The 24,331-nt window shown below is 45.6% G+C and overlaps 1 protein-coding gene across 1 annotated transcript in view; it reads left to right on the top strand.

Annotated features, from left to right (window-relative positions):
• Positions 1-24,331, top strand: part of LAMA4 (laminin subunit alpha 4) — a 132,820-nt gene that overhangs the window by 46,128 nt on the left and 62,361 nt on the right. The window contains exons 11-16 of the mRNA XM_075597648.1: positions 7,335-7,446; positions 12,959-13,126; positions 15,394-15,590; positions 16,922-17,038; positions 17,502-17,650; positions 23,633-23,774. Of these exons, the coding sequence (XP_075453763.1) occupies positions 7,335-7,446; positions 12,959-13,126; positions 15,394-15,590; positions 16,922-17,038; positions 17,502-17,650; positions 23,633-23,774 (885 nt within the window). The remainder of the gene's footprint in view (positions 1-7,334; positions 7,447-12,958; positions 13,127-15,393; positions 15,591-16,921; positions 17,039-17,501; positions 17,651-23,632; positions 23,775-24,331) is intronic.

Genomic DNA, 24,331 nt, shown 5'->3' with positions numbered 1-24,331 from the left:
GCCCCAAATTCAGTAGTGTGCCCCTCCCCACTGAGAGAGGCAAGGTTGCACACAGGGAGCCTGAGTTTGGGGCCTTCCCTATTCCTCTTCCCCTTGGGGGAGAGCAAGTGTAGACCTATACCCTGACTCCTAATAGGGGAGTCGGGAAGAGCTAGGACAGCTGCAGGGGCCCTGACCTGTAGTGGTTGTCCAGGGACCATCATCCAGTGGATAACTGACCTGAGATGCTGTGATTGAGCAGACCACTGCTGTGTTGTGGTGGTAACAATAAAGACCATTCCTGTTTGCATATACTGTACCTCCTGCCTGGGCGTAATCTTACTGGGAGGAGAGGGAATAATTCTACCGTAGGAGATCGCCTCCATTCATCTTGGAGCCTGCGGCAGATGGAGGCGCTGCACTGCTAGAGAACCATGTGGGTAATGTACCCCAGAAACCTACTCCTGTGTTCACACTACCATCGGCGGACAGCTCACCCTCCTGTTACCAGCAGGTATCATGCACCACACGTTTAGTAATGGCCAAATCTCCCACCGGGTGGAGGAACACCATATTCACATTCTATTCTATGAGCATAAGTCTCTAAGGGATAATGTCTATATAGTCCGACGTGGCCATTCAGATAGACTGTATCCCTTAGTGTCACTGTATCATGGTACTTCTCCCCATTATTGCCAATTTTACCTCAGTGAGTGACTTGGAAGCAGCAATAGTAAGAAAAAGGTACAAGATGCACAATATTATGATAATATTATCAAATTCTGCGATAGAGGTCGTTATTTTGCCTATTTTCTATATCCACCATGTCTAAGGTGGCGTCAGGGGCATTGCCTGCCTGGACTTGCCTACTGGTTGGGCACTTGTGAAGTCAGTAGGGCCAGCTACGAACCCAACCTCTGGGCAAGTCTCTCTCACTTCCCACCGCCTCTCCTGGGATCACTTACTGTGGTGAGGAGGAGGAAGGAGAGGAGTCCCCATCTAATATCCTGTGGTTATGTTTTAGAGGAATCACAGTCTGGGAAGCTGGAATCATTAGGGCACAACATTCCTGGCTTTTTTTATTTTTTATTTATTTATAAAAATATTTTACCAGGAAGTAATACATTGAGAGTTACCTCTCGTTTTCAAGTATGTCCTGGGCACAGAGTAAAACAAAATAATACATGGTTACAAATACAGTTACATAAATGAACAAGGTATACATTATATACAAGACATTGCATGCACAGTTAAAGAAAATATATATTATGAGCGTATGGAACAGTTACAGACCAGATTAAAGTGTGAGACAGCCTTAGATTTGAAAGAACTTAAGCTGGTGGTGGATATGAGAGTCTCTGGTAGGTTGTTCCAGTTTTGGGGTGCACGGAAGGAGAAGGAGGAACGTCCGGATACTTTGTTGAGTCTTGGGACCATGAATAGTCTTTTGGAGTCTGATCTCAGGTGATAGGTACTGCATGTGGTAGGGGTGAGGAGCTTGTTCAGGTAGCTGGGTAGCTTGCCCAGAAAGTATTTGAGGGTGAGACAGGAAAGGTGAACTTTGCGCCTACACTCTAGTGATGACCAATCTAGTTCTTTGAGCATTTCGCAGTGATGTGTGTTGTAGTTGCATTGGAGAACAAAACGACAAATTGAATTGTAGAGGGTGTCAAGTTTGCTAAGGTGGGTTTGAGGAGCCGAGCCATATACTATGTCTCCATAGTCAATAATTGGCATTAGCATCTGCTGTGCAATACGCTTTCTGACCAGGAGACTTAGGGAGGATTTGTTCCTGTAAAGTACCCCTAGTTTGGCATAGGTCTTGGTTGTCAGGGTATCAATGTGCATCCCGAATGTTAAGTCGGAGTCAAACCATAAGCCCAGGTATTTAAAACTAGTGACAGGTGTTAGGGTGGTTTTAGCGTTGGTTCTAATCAGGAGCTCAGTCACTGGAAGCTTTACAAATTTAGTCTTGGTCCCAAATACCATTGTTACCGTCTTGTCAGTGTTTAAAAACAGTTTGTTTTGGGAAATCCAGTTTTCGAGTCTCAAAAAGTCAGACTGAAGTATGTGTTGAAGGTCAGAGAGGCTATGGCTGTGTGCATACAGGATTGTGTCATCTGCATACATGTGTATTGAGGCTTCCTTACAAGCTGTGGGAAGATCATTAATGAACACTGAGAAGAGTAGGGGCCCCAGAACAGAGCCTTGCGGGACACCACAGGTGATATCCAGGGGGTTGGAGTTAGAGCCTGAGATGGACACATGTTGGGATCTTCCTGATAGGTAGGACTGAAACCAGTTTAAAGCATGTTTCCCTATTCCAGAGCTCTGGAGTTTGTTAAGCAGGCTAACATGATCAACTGTGTCAAAAGCCTTTGCAAAATCTAGGAATACTGCACCAGTGAGTTGTCCCCGTTCCATTCCGCACTGGATTTCATTGCAAACTTTTAGCAGGGTAGTTACGGTGGAGTGTTTGGGACGAAACCCAGACTGGAATTGGCTAGGGAAATTTGTCTTGGTGTAGAAATCGCTTAATTGGGAGTGGACACATTTTTCCATAACTTTGGATAGAATTGGGAGAAGTGAGATTGGCCTGTAGTTTGAGACAGTGTTTTTGTCCCCACTTTTGAAGATTGGGACAACTGTGGCAGTTTTCCAGGTCTTAGGGTTATGGCCTGCAGACAGGATAGAGTTGACTATGGATGCAATTGGTTTGGCAATGGCTGGGGCACCAAGTCGTAGGAACCTAGATTGTAGTAAGTCGGGTCCACATTGGCTGCTTAGTTTTAGTTTGAGGAGCACTTGTGTAATCTCCTCTTCAGATACTGGGCTAAATTGAAAATTGTGGGCAGTGTTGGGAGGGGGTGGGACTATAGGGGTACTCCCAGGATGAGATTCAGGTTTGGGGTTTGTGCTGCGTTTCGCTAATAAGTTAGTGGCACACCCCACAAAGTAATCATTGAATGCATTTGCAATGTCAGTGGGGTTTGTCAGAGTAATATCCCCCTTAGTGATATTACTTGGTTGTTGATGGTTAGGAGGCTGAAATATATTGTTGATAACCTTCCAGAAGTTAGCTGGGTTTGATGTATTTTGGTGGAGATTGTCAGAGTAATATTGTGCTTTTGCATACCTTGTTTGCCTTGTGCACACGTTCCGCAGGCATCTGTAGTGATTGAGATCCTTGGTAGTGCCAGTTACTTTGTAGCTTTTCTACAAGGCATCCCTGAACTGGTAGAGTGGTATAAGGTCAGGTGTAACCCATGGAAGGTGGGCCCCCCGTACCCTTATTTTGCGTAGTGGAGCATGGGTATCGCAGAGTTTTAAGAACTCGGATTGGAAATAGTCGAGCGCAGAGTCAGGGTCGGGAATTAAATCGATTCTGTGCCATGGGCAGTTGGTAAGGTCATCCAGAAACTGTTGTGGGTTAAAGTTTTTAAATGTTCTAGTGAGGAGAACTTTAGGGCTTGAATGGGGCGGTTTAATTTTCCTTACACAGTACACTATTGCATGGTCACTGAAAATATCAGGAAGGATGCCAGAGGATTGGATTCTGCTGGGGTTTGAGGAGAGAATCCAGTCTAGCAAGGAATGGTTATGCGACTTCAGGTTTATTCGTGTGGGTTGGGAAATGAGTTGCGATAGGTTAAGTGACTTGAGTTGTATCTGGATTTTGTGGTTTTTAGGGTCAAGCCAATTGAAGTTGAATTCCCCTAGAACTAGCAGCTCACTCTTCTCATTCAGAGAGGAAATGGAGGCAAGAAATTGGGTGATATCAGTCAAGGATCACCTCCAAACCCGGGAAACTTTGAGGCAAATTCACTCAAAATTCTTATATCAGTCCTGGAACGATGAAACCTTGCCCTAACTACGCCAGCCATTAACCTCTCTGGGTGACAAATTAGTTTCACATATAGGAAAGTTAGTTAATATGTTTCTAATATTTAATTCAGCTGCAAGGAGATACACATCTGAATTCACAAGTGTAGCCCATGGCTCCAGCATAATAATACACCTACCGCTCACTCCAATTGGCCCAACAGCCGGAGATTATCATGATAAAGTTGTTTGTGCTACATCTGTAGTTATAGAACCTTAATGTTATTTCTCTTTACTTCTTGAGAAACATTGCAGCGCCCTCTGGTGGTTTATACCAAAACATCTTTTTTTTTTTTTAAGTTGGACTATGTGTTACATTCTGTATGCAGCAGGGGTAGACAACTCCTGTCCTCAAGAACTATCAACAGGTCAGGTCTTCAGGATATCCCTGCTTCAGCACAGGTAGCTCAATTGGATTGAGCCACCCGTGCTGAAGCAGCGATATCCTCAAAACCTGACCTGTTGGTAGCCCTTGAGGGCTGGAGTTGGCTACCCCTGATATAGAGTATATGTTCATTTCCTACAGGACCTAACATTAGCAGAATAATATTAATAAGTCTCATAATAAATATAATAAACTTAATAAGATGGTAAAATCATATTTGCAGAGAAGCGATTGAAACCTGTCATTCCGCTAAACATGTGCTTATGCCAAGTAAGTGGAAATGTCATGCACAAATAGCATTATATGAACCTGCAAAATATTTGACTTGGAACATTTCTGGTTCTGTTTTCTCACAATAAATAATAATTGGGTATCCTATGCCTGTGCTGTTCATCTGCTTATGAAACCGTTTGCTTTATGCTTACTGCATATACTTCATTGCAACAGAAAAATGTACATTCAGATGTCTCCAGACTGATGTTCCCTGTAGCTGGGGATTATCAGAGAAATCCTACCATGACAATTCCCATTTGTGGGGAAGCCCACTGTGCTAATATGCAGCTGTTGTTGCTGCCGTCCCCAGCTATCCCCTTCCCCAGAGCGACAGGAACATGCACTTCTCCCATGACTCTGGGGAAGGTAAGCCTGACCACAGTGTACATCTATATATAGAAATTAGTATATTTAAGATGTATACAAAATGTGGTTTAGAGGATTTTCTGTGTAAATTAAAAAAAAATCAATTTGAAAGAGAAACATAAATAAGCCGGGTTTCTGTTTTCAATCTGCTTTGTCTGAGGTGTGGTTAATTTCTGTTCACTTTAGATCATTGTATACCCAACATGTAACCTACGCTTAACCTAAATATTATATGCAAAGTATTACGTCAAGATGCATATAGGGCAAAGAGAAGTACGTGTTAACAAGGTAGATCCCCAACAGGGGTCCAAAAGGGCCCTAATTAACTGCACTAATGAATGTTTTAGTAGTGGACCTGTGTCGGTGTTGGGGATCTACCTGGTCAATACACACGTTAGATTATTGTCACATGTAACCCATTTAAAGATAGTTGACATGAGCAAAGACTGATGCAAGAGAAAGTTGGATCCACAAATTCAAAGACTTAATTGCACTTCAAAATGCAAATGCATACGGACCCACTTGGGCCCCCTGGAAATGCTGGAGCAGGGATGCAAATGGCTGTGGGGGTAAGTGGAGGGCCTTGCCCCGTGTCCCTCCCAAGTTCAAGCAGTATGGACTATCCCTCCTCCCTACTGGGATTGGGTTGAGTGGGGGAGGGCCCACTTGAGCCCCCACTGAGATGGGGGGACAGGTAACAAAAGGAAACAGCAGAACACTACATCTTCATTGAAAAAGTGTTATGCAAAGTCCCCACATATACACCCACTGGGTGGGGGGGATAGAAATCACATGTATACTCCACTGGGTGGGGGGGTTAGAAATCACATGTATACTCCACTGGGTGGGGGGGTTAGAAATCACATGTATACTCCACTGGGTGGGGGGGTTAGAAATCACATGTATACTCCACTGGGTGGGGGGGTTAGAAATCACATGTATACTCCACTGGGTTGGGGGGCAAAAAACCCACTTACACCCCATGGGACTGGGGGGGGGATGAGTCCCCACTTATTCAGTGGGGCTCTCCAGTTGTCAATGTGGCAAATTGGGGACAGGTTCAGCATCCTTCTAACAGGGACCCAGCTATGCTGGCGGATCTAATTGGTTTGATACTATTTTGCTGCCACGCTACAGGGAAGCGTTGGTGGGGTTAACATGAAAGATGAATAGCCTGAAGTTGCTGCGAGTGGCAGGGCTCATTTAAACGTGACTTCTTGGTATTCATTATCGTTAAATGGCCGGGAGGGAGGCCATGGTTTGAGTATCATTGGCCTTTACCCATTGGCAAAGCCCTGTGGTAGCTGTGAGTGACGAATGGGCAGGGCTCATTTAAACGTGACTAACTGGTGCCCGTTCTCACAAAACGCCTGGGCCGGTGCAGTGCGCCGATTGCTGGGTGTTGTTAGCCATGGTTTGAGTATTATTTTGCCTTCACCCGGTGGTTGAACACTCTGGCAGGGTTAGCACTTATCGGGCTACGTGGTGAATTTGAATAAAATCTGCGGCCTTTGTACCTCCAGGCCTTTTGTTTGTGTTTATTTATTCTAAGTATTATTGTGGGGTTAGGTATACACATGGAGGGGTGGACTCCATCGCAGCCTCCAAGGTCATGCAATATCTTATAAATATGAGCTGGGGTGTGCAATACTGGCAACGTATGAAGAATTGCTATACAGTATTATGCTGTCATCATCCGGTTCATATTTTTACTATACAGCTAAACTTCTATTACACATTCGCTCATTTTTTACTACTGATATTGTCTACTATCCTGCACCCCAACTTTATCTGCTACAATGCATTTAAATGTTGCAGCGGCTGCTACAGCCTGCCTCACAGGCATAAAGTCCCTTATGGTCTTCGGGTTAAATTTAGCATTATTTACAAAATAACTCCTCCTAGTTAGCTTATTCTGCACTTTGTTTAATCTCTAATCTCTAACTGTATCTTTTCTCTAGGGCCCAAAGCCGTCTTATTTTTGCCTTATTTGGCTCGATCTCAAACTGATGCCAACTGGAAATGCATTTTTTAAAGGAAGCATTTCAATAGAACATATTTATTATCACACTAAACACATGTAGCCAACATTATAACGACACGTGGCGCACTGCAGCGGGACATGCACAAAGCACCAGCAGGAGAAGCGGCCAGTGTCTTTAATCAGACTAGCCAGAGAAGGGGACGGGGCTATCACCGTATTTCACACCGCGGGAGCGTGATACGGGATGCAATAACGTCTTTTTTTACATATAAGTCCCTACTCTGATCTGCATACTGTATGTGAATCTGAATAATATGTAATTCATGAAAAGTCCTTTATCTCACACATATTGTATGGGTGCACTGCAGCTGTTTGTAACGTATTGACAATGTTCTGTAAATGTGCAATATATACAGATGCTGGAAAAAAAATGTCTGAACTTGTGTTGACATTGGTTATTTCTAGGGAAATGTAGCAGAGATGAAAGGTCTTCTGGTGCAGAAGGAAACCATGGAAACCATGGGCCGTGCTAAGCTGATTGCAGAGCAAGTTAGTGATATAGAGGATGACATCCAAGGTAAACAACTTTTCTTTCTGCTTCGTTTCATGTCAAGGATAATGCCTTTTTAACTACCGCCCCTTGAAATCTCATTTGTGACATTCGCTTGTATAAACCTCTAATGAAAACACAAATGTTTTATTTAAACCGTATCCGTTTCCAGATTTTGAGGTCAAACCTGACATCAACATTGCTGAGGTCAAGTATTACTTGGATTGGAAGAGAGTAATGTTTCTTTTCTGTGTGATTTCTCAGTCACTTTTACAGTGAACTCAAAGTGCCAGCAATATACTCACTCATGGTACAGCGCCTCCATCTCTTCCAGACCCCCAGCGTAGTAGGGAGGAGTCTCTGAAAGAGAACCTCTTTGTGCACCTTCTTCCCAAATGACTCCACAATCAGGACAGAAGCGATCTTTATCTTTGGCAACAGCATACTTTATTTCGTCAGACAATGGCAGACTGCCCATCATTGCAGCCTGGTCTTCAGCCGCTCATTATAGGTTGCCAACCCAAAGGAAGTCCCTGACCGTACACTCCCAGGCAAGGGCACTGAAAGCAGGTCTAGCTCTTCCCTTACTCCCTGATGGAGTAAGAGAAATAGTCTTCCACACCACTCCCTTAAGGGAGGGCCACAAATCCTGCCAGAGCCCTGACAGGTTGCTGGACAGACTCACCTCACTCATAGGTGGTGAGGCACACTGACTAAATACAGAAAGTGTTGTGCACTAAATAGCGCTAATAGGCACCACCCCCGTGTCATTGTAATTGGACACAGGGCCTAATGACACTACCTTCACCAGATACTACCCAACACAGGAGTGTGAGGGCAAACCCCATGATTACTCCTGGCAACCTGCCCTTAACAGGGATTATTGCACAGGAGGAGAAAGGCATGTAACCCCAAAACTACCCAGAGCTACAAGTGTATCATCTCTATTGAGGCAGGGCTAGCTATCCATATACAGGGGCCTATGCACTAAGCTCCGATAAGTCACTTATCGCCACCTTATTGCCAAAAAAGCCTACTGCTGTTCAGTAAGCCCCAATAAGTCGGTGATCGAGATTTTCGCCAAAAATTTTTGCAGAGAAAAAAAAAAATCGCCAAATGCGGAGCGATAAGACACTTATCACCATTTATCGCCAGCTTGTCAATCTCGTGCTATTCTAGTAGCCCCGCTTAGCGAGGATAAACACGGCTCTAGAATAGAGATTTCTTATCAAATTTGTGTCGTCAGGAAAAGTTGGCAAGAAGGTGGTGAGAAGCTGCCGATAAGCGGCGAGACGGGACTTAGAAAAAAAATGAATTTTTCCTGCATCGGATTGATGCCGGGAGACTTCGGAGCTGATATTCATTAATATCACCACCGGAGAACCCCGGCATCAATCCAATGCAATAAAAATGCATTAACAGTCAACTTCATTACCTTAGCGGCTAACCACTAAGGCAGGGGTGCGCAAACTTCTTGAGCTGTGCCCCCCTGCCCAGCAGCCGCATCATTCGCGCCCACCCTCTCCAAAGACTCGGCATCAAATGACGCCATGGGTCATTTGACGTGCGTTGACATGGCGACGCGTCACGTCACCTGACCCTGCAGTGTCATTTCACGCCGCGTTGCCGAAGACCCTGCAGAGACAAAGTAAGGGAGTTACAGAGGCCTCACGCCTCTTTAGGTATTTAATGTAAATGCTGTGGGGAAGAGCACGGGGCTTCTGTAATCGCCGCACCCCCTCTAGAAATTCTCGGGGGGTGAGCCCCCCAGTTTACGCACCGCTGCGCTAAGGCAATGAAGGGGTTAAGGAACAACAGCAGCTTTATTGGGGGCAGAGGGGATGAGTGAAGCGGGTACTAGGCCCTTCGTTCACCCCCTCTGCCTCCAATAAAAATAACAATATGTACTAATCACCAATACCCAACAAACCCCCTGTGCCCCCACATAAAACCATCATTTATTTTTTGTATACACAAGAATGATACCAGAGGCCAGCAGGGGTCCCTGGGTGGTCCCCTCGGGTGTCCGTGGGCCTCCAGATGGTCCCTACAGGAATCCGGGGGTCCCTGGGTGGTCCCTGCAGGTGTCTGGGGTCCTTGGGTGGTCCCCGCGGGTGTCTGGGGGCCCTCGGGTGGTATCCATGGGTGCCTGGGGGCCCTCGGGTGGTCCCCGCCTCGGGTGGTTTCCGAGGGTGTCAGGGGGTTCCCAGGTGGTCCTGAAGGTCCCCACTGGCCTGCAGGACCAATCCTGTTGCAAAAATAATAAATGTGGCATACATTTCAATAAATACACCCCCCCTCCCCCAACACATCCAGATATGGATAATAGATCATTTGCCCATTACTAAATCAAACATTAGCCAGGCAGCAGAAATAAAGTAAATAAACCTTTCTACTTACCCCTGCCATCATGAGGAGCGTCCTCATCAGCATACTGTAGGGCCATGTCCTCCGTTGCCAGAAAGAATACGATAAATAATACAATCTAATGGCCCCTAACCCCTTAATAACCGCTATAGTAATTAAGGGGTTAACCCACCCAGCCCCGCTACCCAGCCGGGAGGCCTAACCACCCACCCCGGAACCACTATACCCACCCTGTACCCATTGATTGGCATTTGGATTGGATTGTATGTATTTATTTATATAGCGCCATTAATGTACATAGCGCTTCACAGTAGTAATACACGTGGTAATCAAATGAATAACAGATAATATAAATAACAGATCATGGGAATAAGTGCTTTAGACATAAAAGTAACATTAAGGAAGAGGAGTCCCTGCCCCGAGGAGCTTACAGTCTAATTGGTAGGTAGGGAGAACGTACAGAAACAGTAGGAGGGAGTTCTGGTAAGTGCGTCTGCAGGGGGCCAAGCTTTAGTGGTATATCACACCCATATAATATGGGCATGATAAGCCACTACAGCAGTCAATGGTCACCCTAATAAAAATACATGATGGCCCAAAATACACAATAATAAGTAGGTCACAGAAGGGCATCAGGGAGTACACACATGACCCCCTCTCCACTCAGGACTCCCCTCCCTGTTATTTCTAAGTCCTTGTTATATTTGTGATGGTTACTGTTGCCTTGTACCTCTGATAGGGACTATAGGGAGTGAGGTGTTCTTTATAACTTTGGGTAGATATGGATTGTGTGTATTGTGCGTTATATTACAATCATTGATGCAGATAATTTATACCTGTAGTCTACTTTTGCACTATGAAGATTTGAATCTTAGACCGGCCGGCCTCATTGGGGAGAGGGTCTATTTCAAACTCTCTCTTTCAATTAGTTTATTCATGTGAGGCTACACTGATCATATTTAATTCGCTCATGCATGTTGCTATCTGTAATGGATCTCTCCCTATTTATATTTTGTATAGGGTGGCATCAGGACCTGTTTTAACTTATATGTTCATTTATGTGACGTTCTTAATAAAATTTGCATGTTTATAGTTGAGTATACAGCACCAGAGTGCTATTATTGGAACACTTTTGTTCTATTTGTTTTCATATAGTTTTGTTCCAAGCACCATTAGTGGCTTTCATATCATAGCCTATTTACTAATTTAGGTATTCTTTATTGAACTGTAGTCTGTAGCAGGCAATTCTTGTGTGTGTGTGTGTGTGTGTGTGTGTGTGTGTGTGTGTGTGTGTGTGTGTGTGTGTGTGTGTGTGTGTGTGTGTGTGTGTGTGTGTGTGTGTGTGTGTGTGTGTGTGTGTGTGTGTGTGTATACAGTATGTATATACATTTTGTGATTGAGATGATTTAAATCTAAAGTAACAGTCGTCAGTTTCCACAGGTCTGTTACCGAAGGCTGCGGGACCCAGGGGCTATCCTTTAGTATACTGCATAAAAAAGAATAGCTCTTTGATAATTAATATATTCACTGTCACTACAAATATCCCTTCAGGTATATATATATATATATATATATATATATATATATATATAAATATATATATATATATATATATATATATTTACTGTATATATATTTACTGTATATATATAAACGTGTGTGTGTGTGTGTGTGTGTGTTTCTATCTATCTCTATATTTGCTGCTATTCATCTATCTGTATCTCATGCAGCCGAACACCCATCCCCTGCACCTTGATCATTTTTTAATTAACCTCATGCCCCATTATGCACGCCCCTGGCATACCCACGCACCCCATTGGCTTGCACACGTGTCTTACAAACGGGACAGATTGTATCAAAGTGATGCAATAAGCTGTCACTCTGTTTTTGTGTTTAATTTATCTCTGCAGCAAACACACAGAAAACAGCTGCCAAGAATGTTGCTTACTAGAATGTGAATGTACAAGGGGATTGGAAGGGTGGATGACTGAAGGTTTTAGCTCTTCCTTACCATATGTGTCTTTCCAGCCTTATCTATCCCAAGGCACAAAACCACTTCACTGCTCAGTCATGACAATATAAATTATATCAGTATTAACTTCAGTGCATATCTAGGCATAAATGGTATCTTTTCAGATTGTTTCTATTCTGCATTATTTCTATTTCACAAAAAATGAACTTACATTTTGCATACAAACACACACTAATGCAATATCATAGAAATGTGGGCTGTGTCTCAGTTAATAACGGCATATTATAAGCATGAAGGGATATTTGTAGTGACTGTGAATATATTAATTATCAAAGAGCTATTCTTTTTTATGCAGTAAACTAAAGGATAGCCCCTGGGTCCCGCAGCCTTCGGTAACAGACCTGTGGAAACTGACGACTGTTACTTTAGATTTAAATGATCTCAATTACAATTTCCCAGCATCTTCCGGAATTTAATAGCACTTGTTTATATATATATATATATATATATATATATATATATATATATATATATATATATATATATATATATATATATATATATATCACTGACCGTGTACATAGTGCCCCAGTCCTATAGATCTTAAGATCCCGACTTGGCAATGTCACAAGTAGCTGACATCAAAATTCAAACATGCTCACTTACTTTAGTGACATTACCTCTCTCCCTCTACTCCTCTCCTGCGAAAGCCCTATTTGGACAGCCTACGGAGGGGAGGGTTCTGTCCATTATTACAACAAACTGGGTGATAGGTGGATGCAAATGAGATATCAAAACATGTGATTTTCATGCCTGGATTATTTGGGAATGCCACATTTTTATTGCAGCAAAATTTCAAGGGCAGTGGTTAAAATTGTTGAGTTCTGACAATAATGGATTTACAAGTTGATTTAGTCGTGAGTCCAATTAACATAGACCTCTGAGCCTTTGAGCACTGGGATATGAAACGAGAAGTGGTGTTGAAATATATATTATTTCAAAGGTAAATCTGTTATGATTGAAGCCTCCAATCCTCCAAATTAGTCATAAATTCTGACTTGAAGAGAGAAGTTCCTGCTCTCTGCTTTGAAAAATAGGCCATGTTGCTACTTTGATTCCCAGTGATTGTTATATTATATTTAAATGCACATAGATTTGTATGTTTAACAATGTGTTTCTGTATTTGAATACTCTTCACAGAAACCCTTGCTAAGCTGCTGTATTATGAATCCCTGCAAGAGGAGGTGAGCACTATTGAAGTCGTTCGAAAACTCTCCATGGCACAGAAGCTGCTCTCGGCCATCAAACAACGTGACTTCAGCCTGCAAACGTGGCTAGTAGATGAGGAGGCAGATAAAGCCGAAGATCGTGAGTCTGATGTGTTTTACTGAGATTGAAAAAAATGTTGTTGGACCAAAACAACCACTATGCATGTTAAAGATAGAGTATATATTAAAGACAGAGGTACTGTAGTGCCGACGGTTATTCTAACACAAACCAGTAGCAATTGCCAAAAAGACCCAGGTACATGCTGGGTACATGCTGGGTCTAGTTTAAGGCAAGTTTAAGGCATTTCTGCATTGACTAATGGCCCATCCGATTAATAGCGGGGGTCCCTGGCAGTCCCATTCAAACTGAATGGGACTGCCAGGGACCCCCACTTGCCTTAAACTAGCCAGGATACACCCAGCATGTACCCAGCATGTAACCGGGCTAGTTTAAAGCAAGCTTTAGAATACTCATTGTCTCGTCTGTAGGAGCACTCACTTCTCCAGTTGAATAATGCCTCGGGTGCACGGTTGCATCCTGTGGGGATAATCACTGTAGAACATATAATCCATCAGCATAACCATATATGAAAGTGGGCTATCTCCTGGAAAATGTCCAAAATGCACAAATGTGGCCATTTGTATCAACTGATTTTTGGCTGCGAAAGGTTTTTTTCTGTTGGCAAGAAGTTTGCCTAGTTTAAAATATTTTATGAAAATGAGCTCTTTAAACATAAATTCATATGTATGGTGGATTCGCTAAACTGCCTGAACACTACATGTCACATAGACTTCCAGCTCACAGAAGGTGGAATTTTGCATTGTATTGTACAGTATTAATGTTTACATAGTGCTAGTTTATGCAGCACTTTACAAAGATATTATACAAGATATAACACAGGGACGAATATTACAAATAAGCGAAAAATACATAAAAGTTGAAACTAAGTATAAGGAGTCTCTGTCCTAACATCTTACAGTCTAGCTGGTGTATTGAGAAACATACAGAGACAAAAGGAATTCATGGAAGTGCACAATTTGTAGGGCTACTGTAGGTCAAAAGAGTAAGAACATTTGATAGGAGTATTTCTCTTTGGAAACAAACTGAAAGGATAGTCGTCATCAGGGCTGCTGACTAGTGGGGACAGCTGGGACTACTGTCATGTACCTGGTGTGTCAAGGAGTACAGGCCCCCCTGCTGGTGACCTTACTGTATACGGCCCTCCTCTCCACTGGCCGCCATCCCTTCTGCAGGTCTCCAAAAGTCCACAGTCTTTAGCAAGCCCATCCGCAGGCCTGTATGCCCCTTCACCAGATATCATTCCTCAAGTCTGGGCTCCACTAAGGGCCGCAGATAAATCCGTGCACCACCCTCGTCCACACTAGTGCTTCTCTCCTCTCACTCCAGGCCTATACCTCCATCTCACTCCCCCCCCCCCCCAGGACTATACTTCCTTATTCCCCAACTCCCACCAGGCCCAAAATGCCTTCTCCCCCAGGCCCAGACCTGCTCCCCGTCCCCTTCAGGCCCATACCTCCTTCCCCTGCTTCTTCTCCCACCTCTCCCCCTGGGCCCATACTTCCACCCCCCCCCCCCCGCCCCAAGACCCATACCCCCCTCTCACTCCCCTCCAGTCCCATCCCTCCTACTCCTCCCCTTCCCACCCCCTCAGGACCATCCAAGCCCCACACCCCAGACCCATACCTCTCTCTCACTCCCCTCCAATCCTATACCTCATTCTCACCTCTCTACCCTGCCCAGGCCAATCCCTCCTACTCCTCCCCTTCCCTCCCCCTCAGGAGCATCCCTCCTGCCCTCCCTCCACCCCCCCCCCCCCCCCCCCCAGGCCTGTACCTCCTCCCTCCCCTGGGTCCATACTTCCTTTTCCCTTCTCCAGGCCCAAATCTTTTATCCCTTCCCAAACCAATAATTTCTTTCCCACTCCTTTCCTCACAGTGTGCCCTGCAGTAGGGAGCAGGGGGCAGAGGGGGTGGGAGGCGTGGAGTGCAGGGGGGCATTGGGGAGGCCCTCCTCCTTACATTTGTCCTGGTCCTATAAAAATCTGTTGGCGACCCTATGTATTATCATCGTAATTTGGTCCATGGTCTGTATCCATACAACTGCACAATTACGCAGCGTTAAGACTAACTACCGCACCATGCTAATTAGTTAATGTTTATGGTGCAAAGTGTATATAGATTACATATAGTGTTTATGACATTACAAGAGTATTTGTTTTCAAATTGTTTGTGTTTAAGAAATGCAAAAGGCAGTTAATGCCAATTTATGGGGGAGGGGGAGTGTGTGGATATCCTACATCGCAGCTTAGTGAATCCCAGCCCTAATGTGATATCTTAATGTTTTAGTTTTAAATGAAGTGGAGGAGGAATGGCAGCTGATGCAGAACAATACCCGGTCTCTGTTTCCTGATGTACTGGAGCCGTTTGCAGAATACAGTAACAAGCTCTCAGATCTAAAAGAAGCACTGGAGGAAGCTGGTCATAATGTAACACAAACAACAGATAAAAACACGGAAAACATTGCCAGACTCCGAACTCATGATGTAAGATGTACGCTATGTCCTCCTAGAGGAAAATGTATTGTTGTTTCTCTTGGTATCAGAAAAAATACAGTGTGGTTACCATGAGTACCATAATAAAATAATGTAGGATTTGTAAACCTTTAATGACCTTACAGTACATACAGAAGGAGACACATGTGGTAATTGCATGGCTTCTTAGCATTACATTCCTACCCCTTTTATTTTGTAATGGTGTACATTTGAACCATAGGTATACAGTATTAGCATTACACGCCTATTGTACTCTCCATCAGTCTTTATTAAATCAATACAGAGAAGATAATATTAACAATTACCAAATCAATATAAACTACCGTATGCTGTAGTAAAATTGCCTAAAATGGACAATATGTCAGAACAAAGCATTTTTTTTAAAAATCCACTTTTGTCTCTGAAAACAGATCAAAGAAGTTGGGCTGAGATATGGATGAAACAGTTCTGTACTGAAATAAACAGCTGAACATGAGAAGTGCAGATGTAGCGAGACTTACTGTCTCAACTAAACTTAACCTAATTAACGAAACATTCACATTTTTCAAAATACAAATGTAGCTGACATTATTGCAAGCTGTGCTGGGCTGCAGCGGGACATACACAACGCACCAGCGGGACAAGCACCCAATGTTTTAACTCCGCTGCAAGTGAGAAGACGGCAGGGCTTTTTCTCCCGTGAAAGCATGGCCCAGGTTCCAATAACATTGGCTACATCTGTAAGCAGTTTTTCATGCAATCTTTGCAGACTTTGCACAATTTGTGCTGGCAGATATATTTTTTTTAAAAGTTCCAACCTTTTAAAACCTCCTAGGTCTCCTCTTCATAAGTACTCATAAAGAAGACACTATTACACATACTATATCAAGAACTATTAATGGTCCATTATAAGGTAATGTAACTTAAAACAGATTTATAACTCGGTATATGAAAGCATGATCTATCTAGTCTCACAAAATGAAGAAAAATGACGGAATTATGCAGTTATACAGTATGTAGTTTACTATACTAATTTTCATTGCCGAAAATATCCTTTTATAAAGCTGTTTATCAACTTCTAGATTAGTAAAGGGTTCAGAAAAATGTATCTACAAATATTTCTTGCCCTAACACATCTTAATGCTTTCATATTCAAATGTCATGTAATTAACAAGAGCAAAAATGTAAAATCTACAGCACCCATTGCTGTTTTTTGCTTTGTAATGATAGGGCAGATTGGACTTGAGACATTGTTTTCCATTTCCATTCAAAATACTGCAATTGCAATTGTCTTACTTGAAGTTTCCAGTCAATAAATCTTGTCGTTGTTTCTTTTGTCTTAGATCCAGTTCCAAAAAGTAATTGAAGCAGCAGAATCCGTCAACGAGACATTGACACTGGCCAGGATAACCTTGAATGACTCCCACATGGCCAGTACAGATATAGGTGATATGATCAAGGTAATATAAACGTCGGGAATTTTAAAAAAAACTAGTGAAATGTGCAGATCAGCAGCTTTGCAATTCTAATTCCAGTAAAAGTGCCATAATAGTTATGCATCAGTGCATATGCTATTAACTAGTCTGGCATTCTAGATTTCTACTTGAAACAATTTTCTGCCAGAGGGGTCTGCAATGCATTGCTGTGCAACACGTATTTATTTTGCTTAAACAACCCATTCCCATGCAAAGCAGTATGTGTGTAGCTCTATCTTGAATAAAACTCATGTAGGTAGAATCACAGGTCTTGAAAGAACAAGTGCAATTACATTGTTGTGTCATTTTGATGTTGGCCCAGAGATAATAAAACATGCATGTACAGTATGTTTGAACCAACAACTCCAATCAGCTACCATAATTATCTGTTCTATGTTTAATTTTCTAAACATCGTGGTGTACTCAGATATTTATCACTTTTGCATAGAATGTGTCTGGACATTATGCGGAAATAGATGGAGCTAAGACAGGACTACAAGAGAAACTTGCAAATATTTCTCAGTACACTGAGGATATAGTCCAGAAGGCTGTGGAGCATGCCCTTACCCTTCAAAGACAAGCAGAGGAGCTGAAAAGGTAAAGTACACAACAGAAAGGTGTGACCACAAAGTTTCACTACACTAGAAAGACATAGATCATACACAGCTTCCTATAAAAAAAATCTATAGTTGAAGAGTAACTATAGAATTATGCACTTCTACTACTTTTGGGGTCTGACAAATACAACATTCCAAAGCCACATTCCGAAGAATTCCATTTTGGGAAAATATTCATGATTGCATGGAGACTGAAGTAGAAATTCATGGGATTGGTGTTAAAATTGTATGGATTCTAAAACAAAATGAATGACAAAAACATTCAATAAATACTCTGCAGCAGCAGAGCGCAAACAGGGGGTGCTAGATTTTCTGGGGGGAGCATGGCGCTTACAGAGGACCCGCGCTCATCCCCACAACATTTAAATGAAATGCCGGGGGAGCACGCGAGGCCTCTGCAACTCTCTCTTACCTGCTATCCAGCGACGCCTCACCATGACAATGCGGCGTCAAATGGAACCCGTTGACATGGCATCGTGATGTCATATGGCGCTGCCCATGCCAGAGAACAGTTAAGGGGGCGGGAGAGCAGGCAGGGGGCGCAAACAGAAAAGTTTGTGCACCCCTGCTCAACAGCATTGCTCATTGAAGGAGTTGTCCTATCAAGTGTCTGATTCCCAGAATTGAGTTGTTTTAGAAAATATACTTATTTGTATGTACTATATGTGTGTGTGTGTATATATATATGTAACGGTATTTCTGGCCCGGCCTGACCCACCCAATCTCCCATTGGCCCCTGTGGTCTAACCGGACCCCATTACAGTGTAGATATGCCTGATGGTGCACCTGTTGGCTACAGGACTCCTGAGTCTCCCGCATGATGGTGTGTGGGGAGGACCCGTCAGACAGGCAGCTGAGGTAGTGTGCTGAGTCTCACCTAGTTCCAGTGCAGCGCCTCCACCTCACCAGGGTCCCTGCGTCCGCAAGGGGATGATCCTGGCGAGGAACTCCTCCGTGGTGCTCCTCTCTGTACCCTCATTCCAGATAGATACACGAGAGGGTTTCTGGCTGAACTCATCTTTATTGACACGGCAGGGCAGCTGCCCTCCACAAGGAGTATCTTCAGCCGCTCATCTCGCCAGTGCTCCCTTTAGTTAGGTATGTCACCTAGATAAGGGATTCACTATTCCCGCAGGAATCACTGTCCTGTGCCAGGTCCCTGGACACAGCCTCCCATGGAGTTACTATAACATAACTGACACTCTGATAGAACTTGAACTCCTTCCTCAGCTCTGACAAGAACTGAAACTCTTCCTCAACTGAACTAACTCTTAAACACAGTGCTGTGCCTTATGTAAGCTTCTGAGGCTGACACACCTCTGACATCACTAACCATGGAGTCAGAGCATGTGACCAGTCCCAGCCATACACAGAGCACCCCACCAGGGTGTGAGGGAAAACCTCCATGATTACTGCTGGCATGCCCACACTTACCAGGCCTTACTGCCAGCAGGAGAGATGACTGTAGGCATTTTACATGACCGCTACATATATATATACAGTGTTCGACAATTGTATACATTTACTCGCCCGGGGCGGGTGGATTTAACCCCCGGGCGAGTAAATATTGGCACAAGCAGCACACGTGTATTTTTTAAATTTCCCGCCGCTCGCGCTGCTGTTTTTCCCGCGCTCGCGCTGGAGAAGAAAAAAAAAAAGCCGGCTCTCTGATCACTGCCTTCGCTCCCCTCACCGGGCCCCTCACCGAAATCCCCTCACCGGGCCTCTGCCTGCTCTAAGCAGGGGAAATCCCCTCACCGGGGCCTCTGCCTGCTCTAAGCAGGGGAAATCCCCTCACCGGAGCCTCACCCTGCTCGGTCTAAGCAGGATACTGCGGTGTCGGCGTCCCCCTCTGGAGGGGGCACGGCCCCTTGCAGAGGCCCTCCTGCCGTGCGGAGGCCCCCGCTGCCATGTGCGACCCCCCTGCCTTGCAGAGGCCCTCCTGCCGTGCGGAGGCCCCCGCTGCCATGTGCGACCCCCTGCCTTGCGGGTGAGTGTTTGTGTGTGTGAGTGACAGACTGTGTGTGTGTGTGAGTTTGTCTGAGTGAGAGTGGGTGTCTGTGTCTGTGAGTGTGTCACCCTCTCTCCCTCTCCCTGTGTCACCCTCTCCCTGTGTCACCCTCTCCCTGTGTCACCCTCTCCCTGTGTCACCCTCACCCTGTGTCACCCTCACCCTGTGTCACCCTCACCCTGTGTCACCCTCTCCCTCTGTCACCCTCTCCCTGTGTCTCCCTCTCCCTGTGTCACCCTCTCTATCCCCCCCTCTCCCTGTGTCACCCTCACCCTCTCCATGTGTCACCCTCTCCATGTGTCACCCTCTCCCTGTGTCACCCTCTCCCTGTGTCACCCTCTCCCTGTGTCACCCTCTCCCTGTGTCACCCTCTCCCTATGTCACCCTCTCCCTGTGTCACCCTCTCCGTGTCACCCTCCCTCTCCGTATCACCCTCTCCCTGTGTCACCCTCTCCCTCCCTCCCTGTGTCACCCTCCCTCTCCCTGTGTCACCCTCCCTCTCCCTGTGTCACCCTCTCCCTCTCCCTGTGTCACCCTCTCCCTCTCCCTGTGTCACCCTCTCCCTCTCCCTGTGTCACCCTCTCCCTGTGTCACCCTCTCCTTGTGTCACCCTCTCCCTGTCTCTGTGTCACCCTCTCCCTCTCCCTGTGTCACCCTCTCCCTCTCCCTGTGTCACCCTCTCCCTGTGTCACCCTCTCCATGTGTCACCCTCTCCCTGTGTCACCCTCTCCCTGTGTCACCCTCTCCCTGTGTCACCCTCTCCCTGTGTCACCCTCTCCCTGTGTCACCCTCTCCCTGTGTCACCCTCTCCCTGTGTCACCCTCCCTCTCCGTGTCACCCTCCCTCTCCGTATCACCCTCTCCCTGTGTCACCCTCTCCCTCCCTCCCTGTGTCACCCTCCCTCTCCCTGTGTCACCCTCCCTCTCCCTGTGTCACCCTCTCCCTCTCCCTGTGTCACCCTCTCCCTCTCCCTGTGTCACCCTCTCCCTGTGTCACCCTCTCCTTGTGTCACCCTCTCCCTGTCTCTGTGTCACCCTCTCCTTGTGTCACCCTCTCCCTGTCTCTGTGTCACCCTCTCCCTCTCCGTGTCACCCTCCCTGTCCCTGTCACCCTCCCTCTCCCTGTCACCCTCCCTCTCCCTGTGTCACCCTCCCTCTCCCTGTCACCCTCCCTCTCCCTGTGTCACCCTCCCTCTCCCTGTGTCACCCTCCCTCTCCCTGTGTCACCCACCCTCTCCGTGTCACCCACCCTCTCCCTGTGTCACCCACCCTCTCCCTCTCCCTGTGTCACCCTCTCCCTGTGTCACCCTCTCCCTGTGTCACCCTCTCCGTGTCACCCTCCCCGTGTCACCCTCCCTCTCCCTGTGTCACCCTCCCTCTCCCTGTGTCACCCTCCCTCTCCCTGTGTCACCCTCTCTCTCCCTCTCCCTGTGTCACCCTCTCTCTCCCTGTCCCTGTGTCACCCTCTCCCTGTCCCTGTGCCACCCTCTCCCTGTCCCTGTGTCACCCTCTCCCTGTCCCTGTGTCACCCTCTCCCTCTCCCTGTGTCACCCTCTCCCTGTGTCACCCTCTCCCTGTGTCACCCTCTCCCTGTGTCACCCTCTTTCTCTCCCTGTGTCACCCTCTCCCTCTCCCTGTGTCACCCACCCTCTCCTTGTGTCACCCACCCTCTCCTTGTGTCACCCACCCTCTCCCTGTGTCGCCCTCTCCCTCTCTCTGTCACCCTCTCTCTGTCACCCTCTCCCTCTCTCTGTCACCCTCTCCCTCTCTCTGTCACCCTCTCCCTCTCTCTGTCGCACTCTCTCTTTGTCTCTCATTCTCTCACTGTGTGTGTCTCTCATTCTCTCTCTTTCTCTGTGTGTCTCTTTCTCTGTGTGTCTCTCTTTCTCTCTGTGTGGGTGTGCCGCTCTCTGTGTGTGTGTGGGTGTCTGTCTGTCTGTCTCTCTCTGTCTCTCTGTGAAGCGCCGACGTCCAGACACTGGTTAAGGGGTTCAGGAAACTAGTCATTCACATCTGGCTTTTATTTCTAGATCCGACATTGACACACACACACACACACGACTAATTGTAGTATAATGTAATACAATAAATACATTTATGTCAAAAACGAATGTTGTTCTGACTAGGAATTTATTAAATGTATTTTATTTATATATTTTATTTTAAAGCAGGGTTGGGGGCGGGACTAGGGGCGGAGTTGGGGGTGGGACTAGGGCGGAGTTGGGGGCGGGACTAGGTGGCGAGTAGATTTTTTGGTTGGGCGAGTAGATTTTTGGGTGATTTGTCGAACACTGTATATATATATATATATATATATATATATATATATATATATATATATATTATTTATACAGTACAGTACCACCAATGTACGTTGTGCTTTACAAAAGAGACATTACATTACAAGCAACAAGAGCAACAAACAAAATTGGAAGGGAAATCTCTGTCCTGGAGTCAGTAGTTGACTGCCACATGCAGAGAGAAAGACAGCATAGAAAAGCTGGGGAGTATGAACTTCAAGGGAAGAGAAGGAAACAGATGGGGACATAGAGCAGGAAGATAGGAGACCCTGGCCATTGGGGTGTGCAGTGTGAAACAGACCGTCATAGGAGGCAGCAGCCTTCACAGCATTCATGTTGGGAGACATGGGTTTCGGTTTGAGCAGTGGTGCGCAAACTGGGGGTGCGCCACTGACTGCAGAGGGCGCGGGGTTTACAGAGGCCCTTAAGTGCCGGGGAAGCGGCGAAGGCCTCTGTAAACTGCACTTACATTGGCTTCTGCGGCTTCTTAGGCGCGTCGCCATGGCAAGTGACGTCATGACCCCGGAGCCGAGGTAAGAGGGGGGGCGCGGAGAGAGGGGAACTGCCAGCAGGGTGGCGCAGGGAAACAAGTTTGCGCTCCCCTGGGTTAGAGCAAAAAGCTGAAGGCTGTGAGAGGAGATTAGGTCATGTACTGTACAGCCAGAGCCTTGTAAGCCGCGGATATAGTCGGAACGGGTGCCGTTGTGTGCGCCTGCCCCAGAGGCCATCCGTGGCCTTTGGAATGGGGAGGGGGAGACGCGATGGGAAGGCATGTCGGAGGTGTGGCCGTGACATCACGAAGCTGCTTCGCCCTCATTGGCTGAACCGCTCACGTGACCCGGCCGTCGTGCAATCAAAACAGAATTATTTTTCTCCTGGAAAATCTGCCGCGCGGTCGCTCTGCATCGCTAGCTCGGTCGTGTGCTCTATGGCCTGCCTCATACAGGTACGGCTTTTTGTTGGCGCCTCATGCGCGATTGTGCGGAATATGAACGCTGCCTTAGTCAGAGAGCAAATTTAGCAGAAAAAAACAGAGAAGAGAACAGAGATGGAGGGGAGGCAGGTATTGGGTATTAAGTTAGTGCCCTTGGCATGAAGGGATTTTAGTATGGCCCTGGGGTTGTATACCATACGGGATATAGATAATATCCATAATCACCTTGAAATTTCAGAGGCAATGTGTTATTCTTAAGATCATTAGTTTAAACAGAATCTACAAGTAAGTGTAGTTGGGACAGCCATGAGTTCACAAAAACAACATCCAAGGCACAATGTCATGGTTGAGGTAGGCAACAAATCAGGCAATGTCATCCTTCATGTATACCAGGTATCAGAGATGGTGCCTTTAAGCTTTGCTGTCTTTGCAAAGACCTTGACAGATCTAATATGGCCAAAGAGCATAAAATGGAATGCAAGAAACATGATTAGAGTGATTTCTTGCATTGTATACTGTATCATTTCTGGCATTTCATGTCATCACACACATATGCAAAATACATTGTTGCCTCTGTCAAGGTACAAATATGTTTTTTATACAACGTGATCTGATAGGAGGGCACGTTTGTTACTTAACCGTGGCAGCTTTACACACTAGATAAATAACTTGCAAACCTCTACATTCTGAAATAATATTTGTTTCTTTAAATTAACAGTCACTTAAAGGATGTGGATACAAATGGACTGGTTCAAAAAGCACTTGATGCCTCAAATGTCTATGAAAACATTGCAAATTTAATTGAAGATGCTAATGAGACGTCTGTTACGGCGCTGAATATTGCTGAAAGAGTTAATGATGTAAGTTACAATGGTCTCCCTTTGTTTGCTTGGAAGCTGGTGTTTACATACAGTATATCCTCCTGTAATGGTGAATTACTATAGCTACCTGCTGCTCCTTTTCTCTTAGTTTCCATACCAGTAAACCAAGGGTGCTGAGTTCTCACGGGCTATCGAAATGCCAGGTTTTCAAATCTCTAATTAACAATTACTTACCCAGTTAGCCAAGCCTTAAAGGAGCAGATGCCTCCCCCCATAAATAAAATGTTTTCCCTAGGTGGGAAGCTGGGGGTCTCTGGAGCTGAACCGATTTAATTTCAGCTACAGGGACCCCCTGCTTCCCAAGTTATATCCAGTAGCAGCTCCGCAGGTTTAAATGTCCTGGTCACGCGGGCCAATAGGAGGCCACAAGGAGTGATGTCATGGCTTGCTATTGGCTCGCATGACGCAGGAGCTTTAAATCCCCCATTTCGATAGCCCTACATAGCTCAGCCGGAGCTGCTACCGGCATCCCCTATGGAGGTAAGTATCTTGGGAAGCAGGGTGACCCCAGAGCTGAAATTAACACAGTTCCGCTC

Source organism: Ascaphus truei, chromosome 4 (genome assembly GCF_040206685.1).
Source record: "Ascaphus truei isolate aAscTru1 chromosome 4, aAscTru1.hap1, whole genome shotgun sequence".
Classification (NCBI taxonomy): Eukaryota; Metazoa; Chordata; class Amphibia; order Anura; family Ascaphidae; genus Ascaphus; species Ascaphus truei.
Note: the sequence above shows the minus strand (reverse complement) of the source record. Positions and strands in the feature narration are given on the sequence as shown.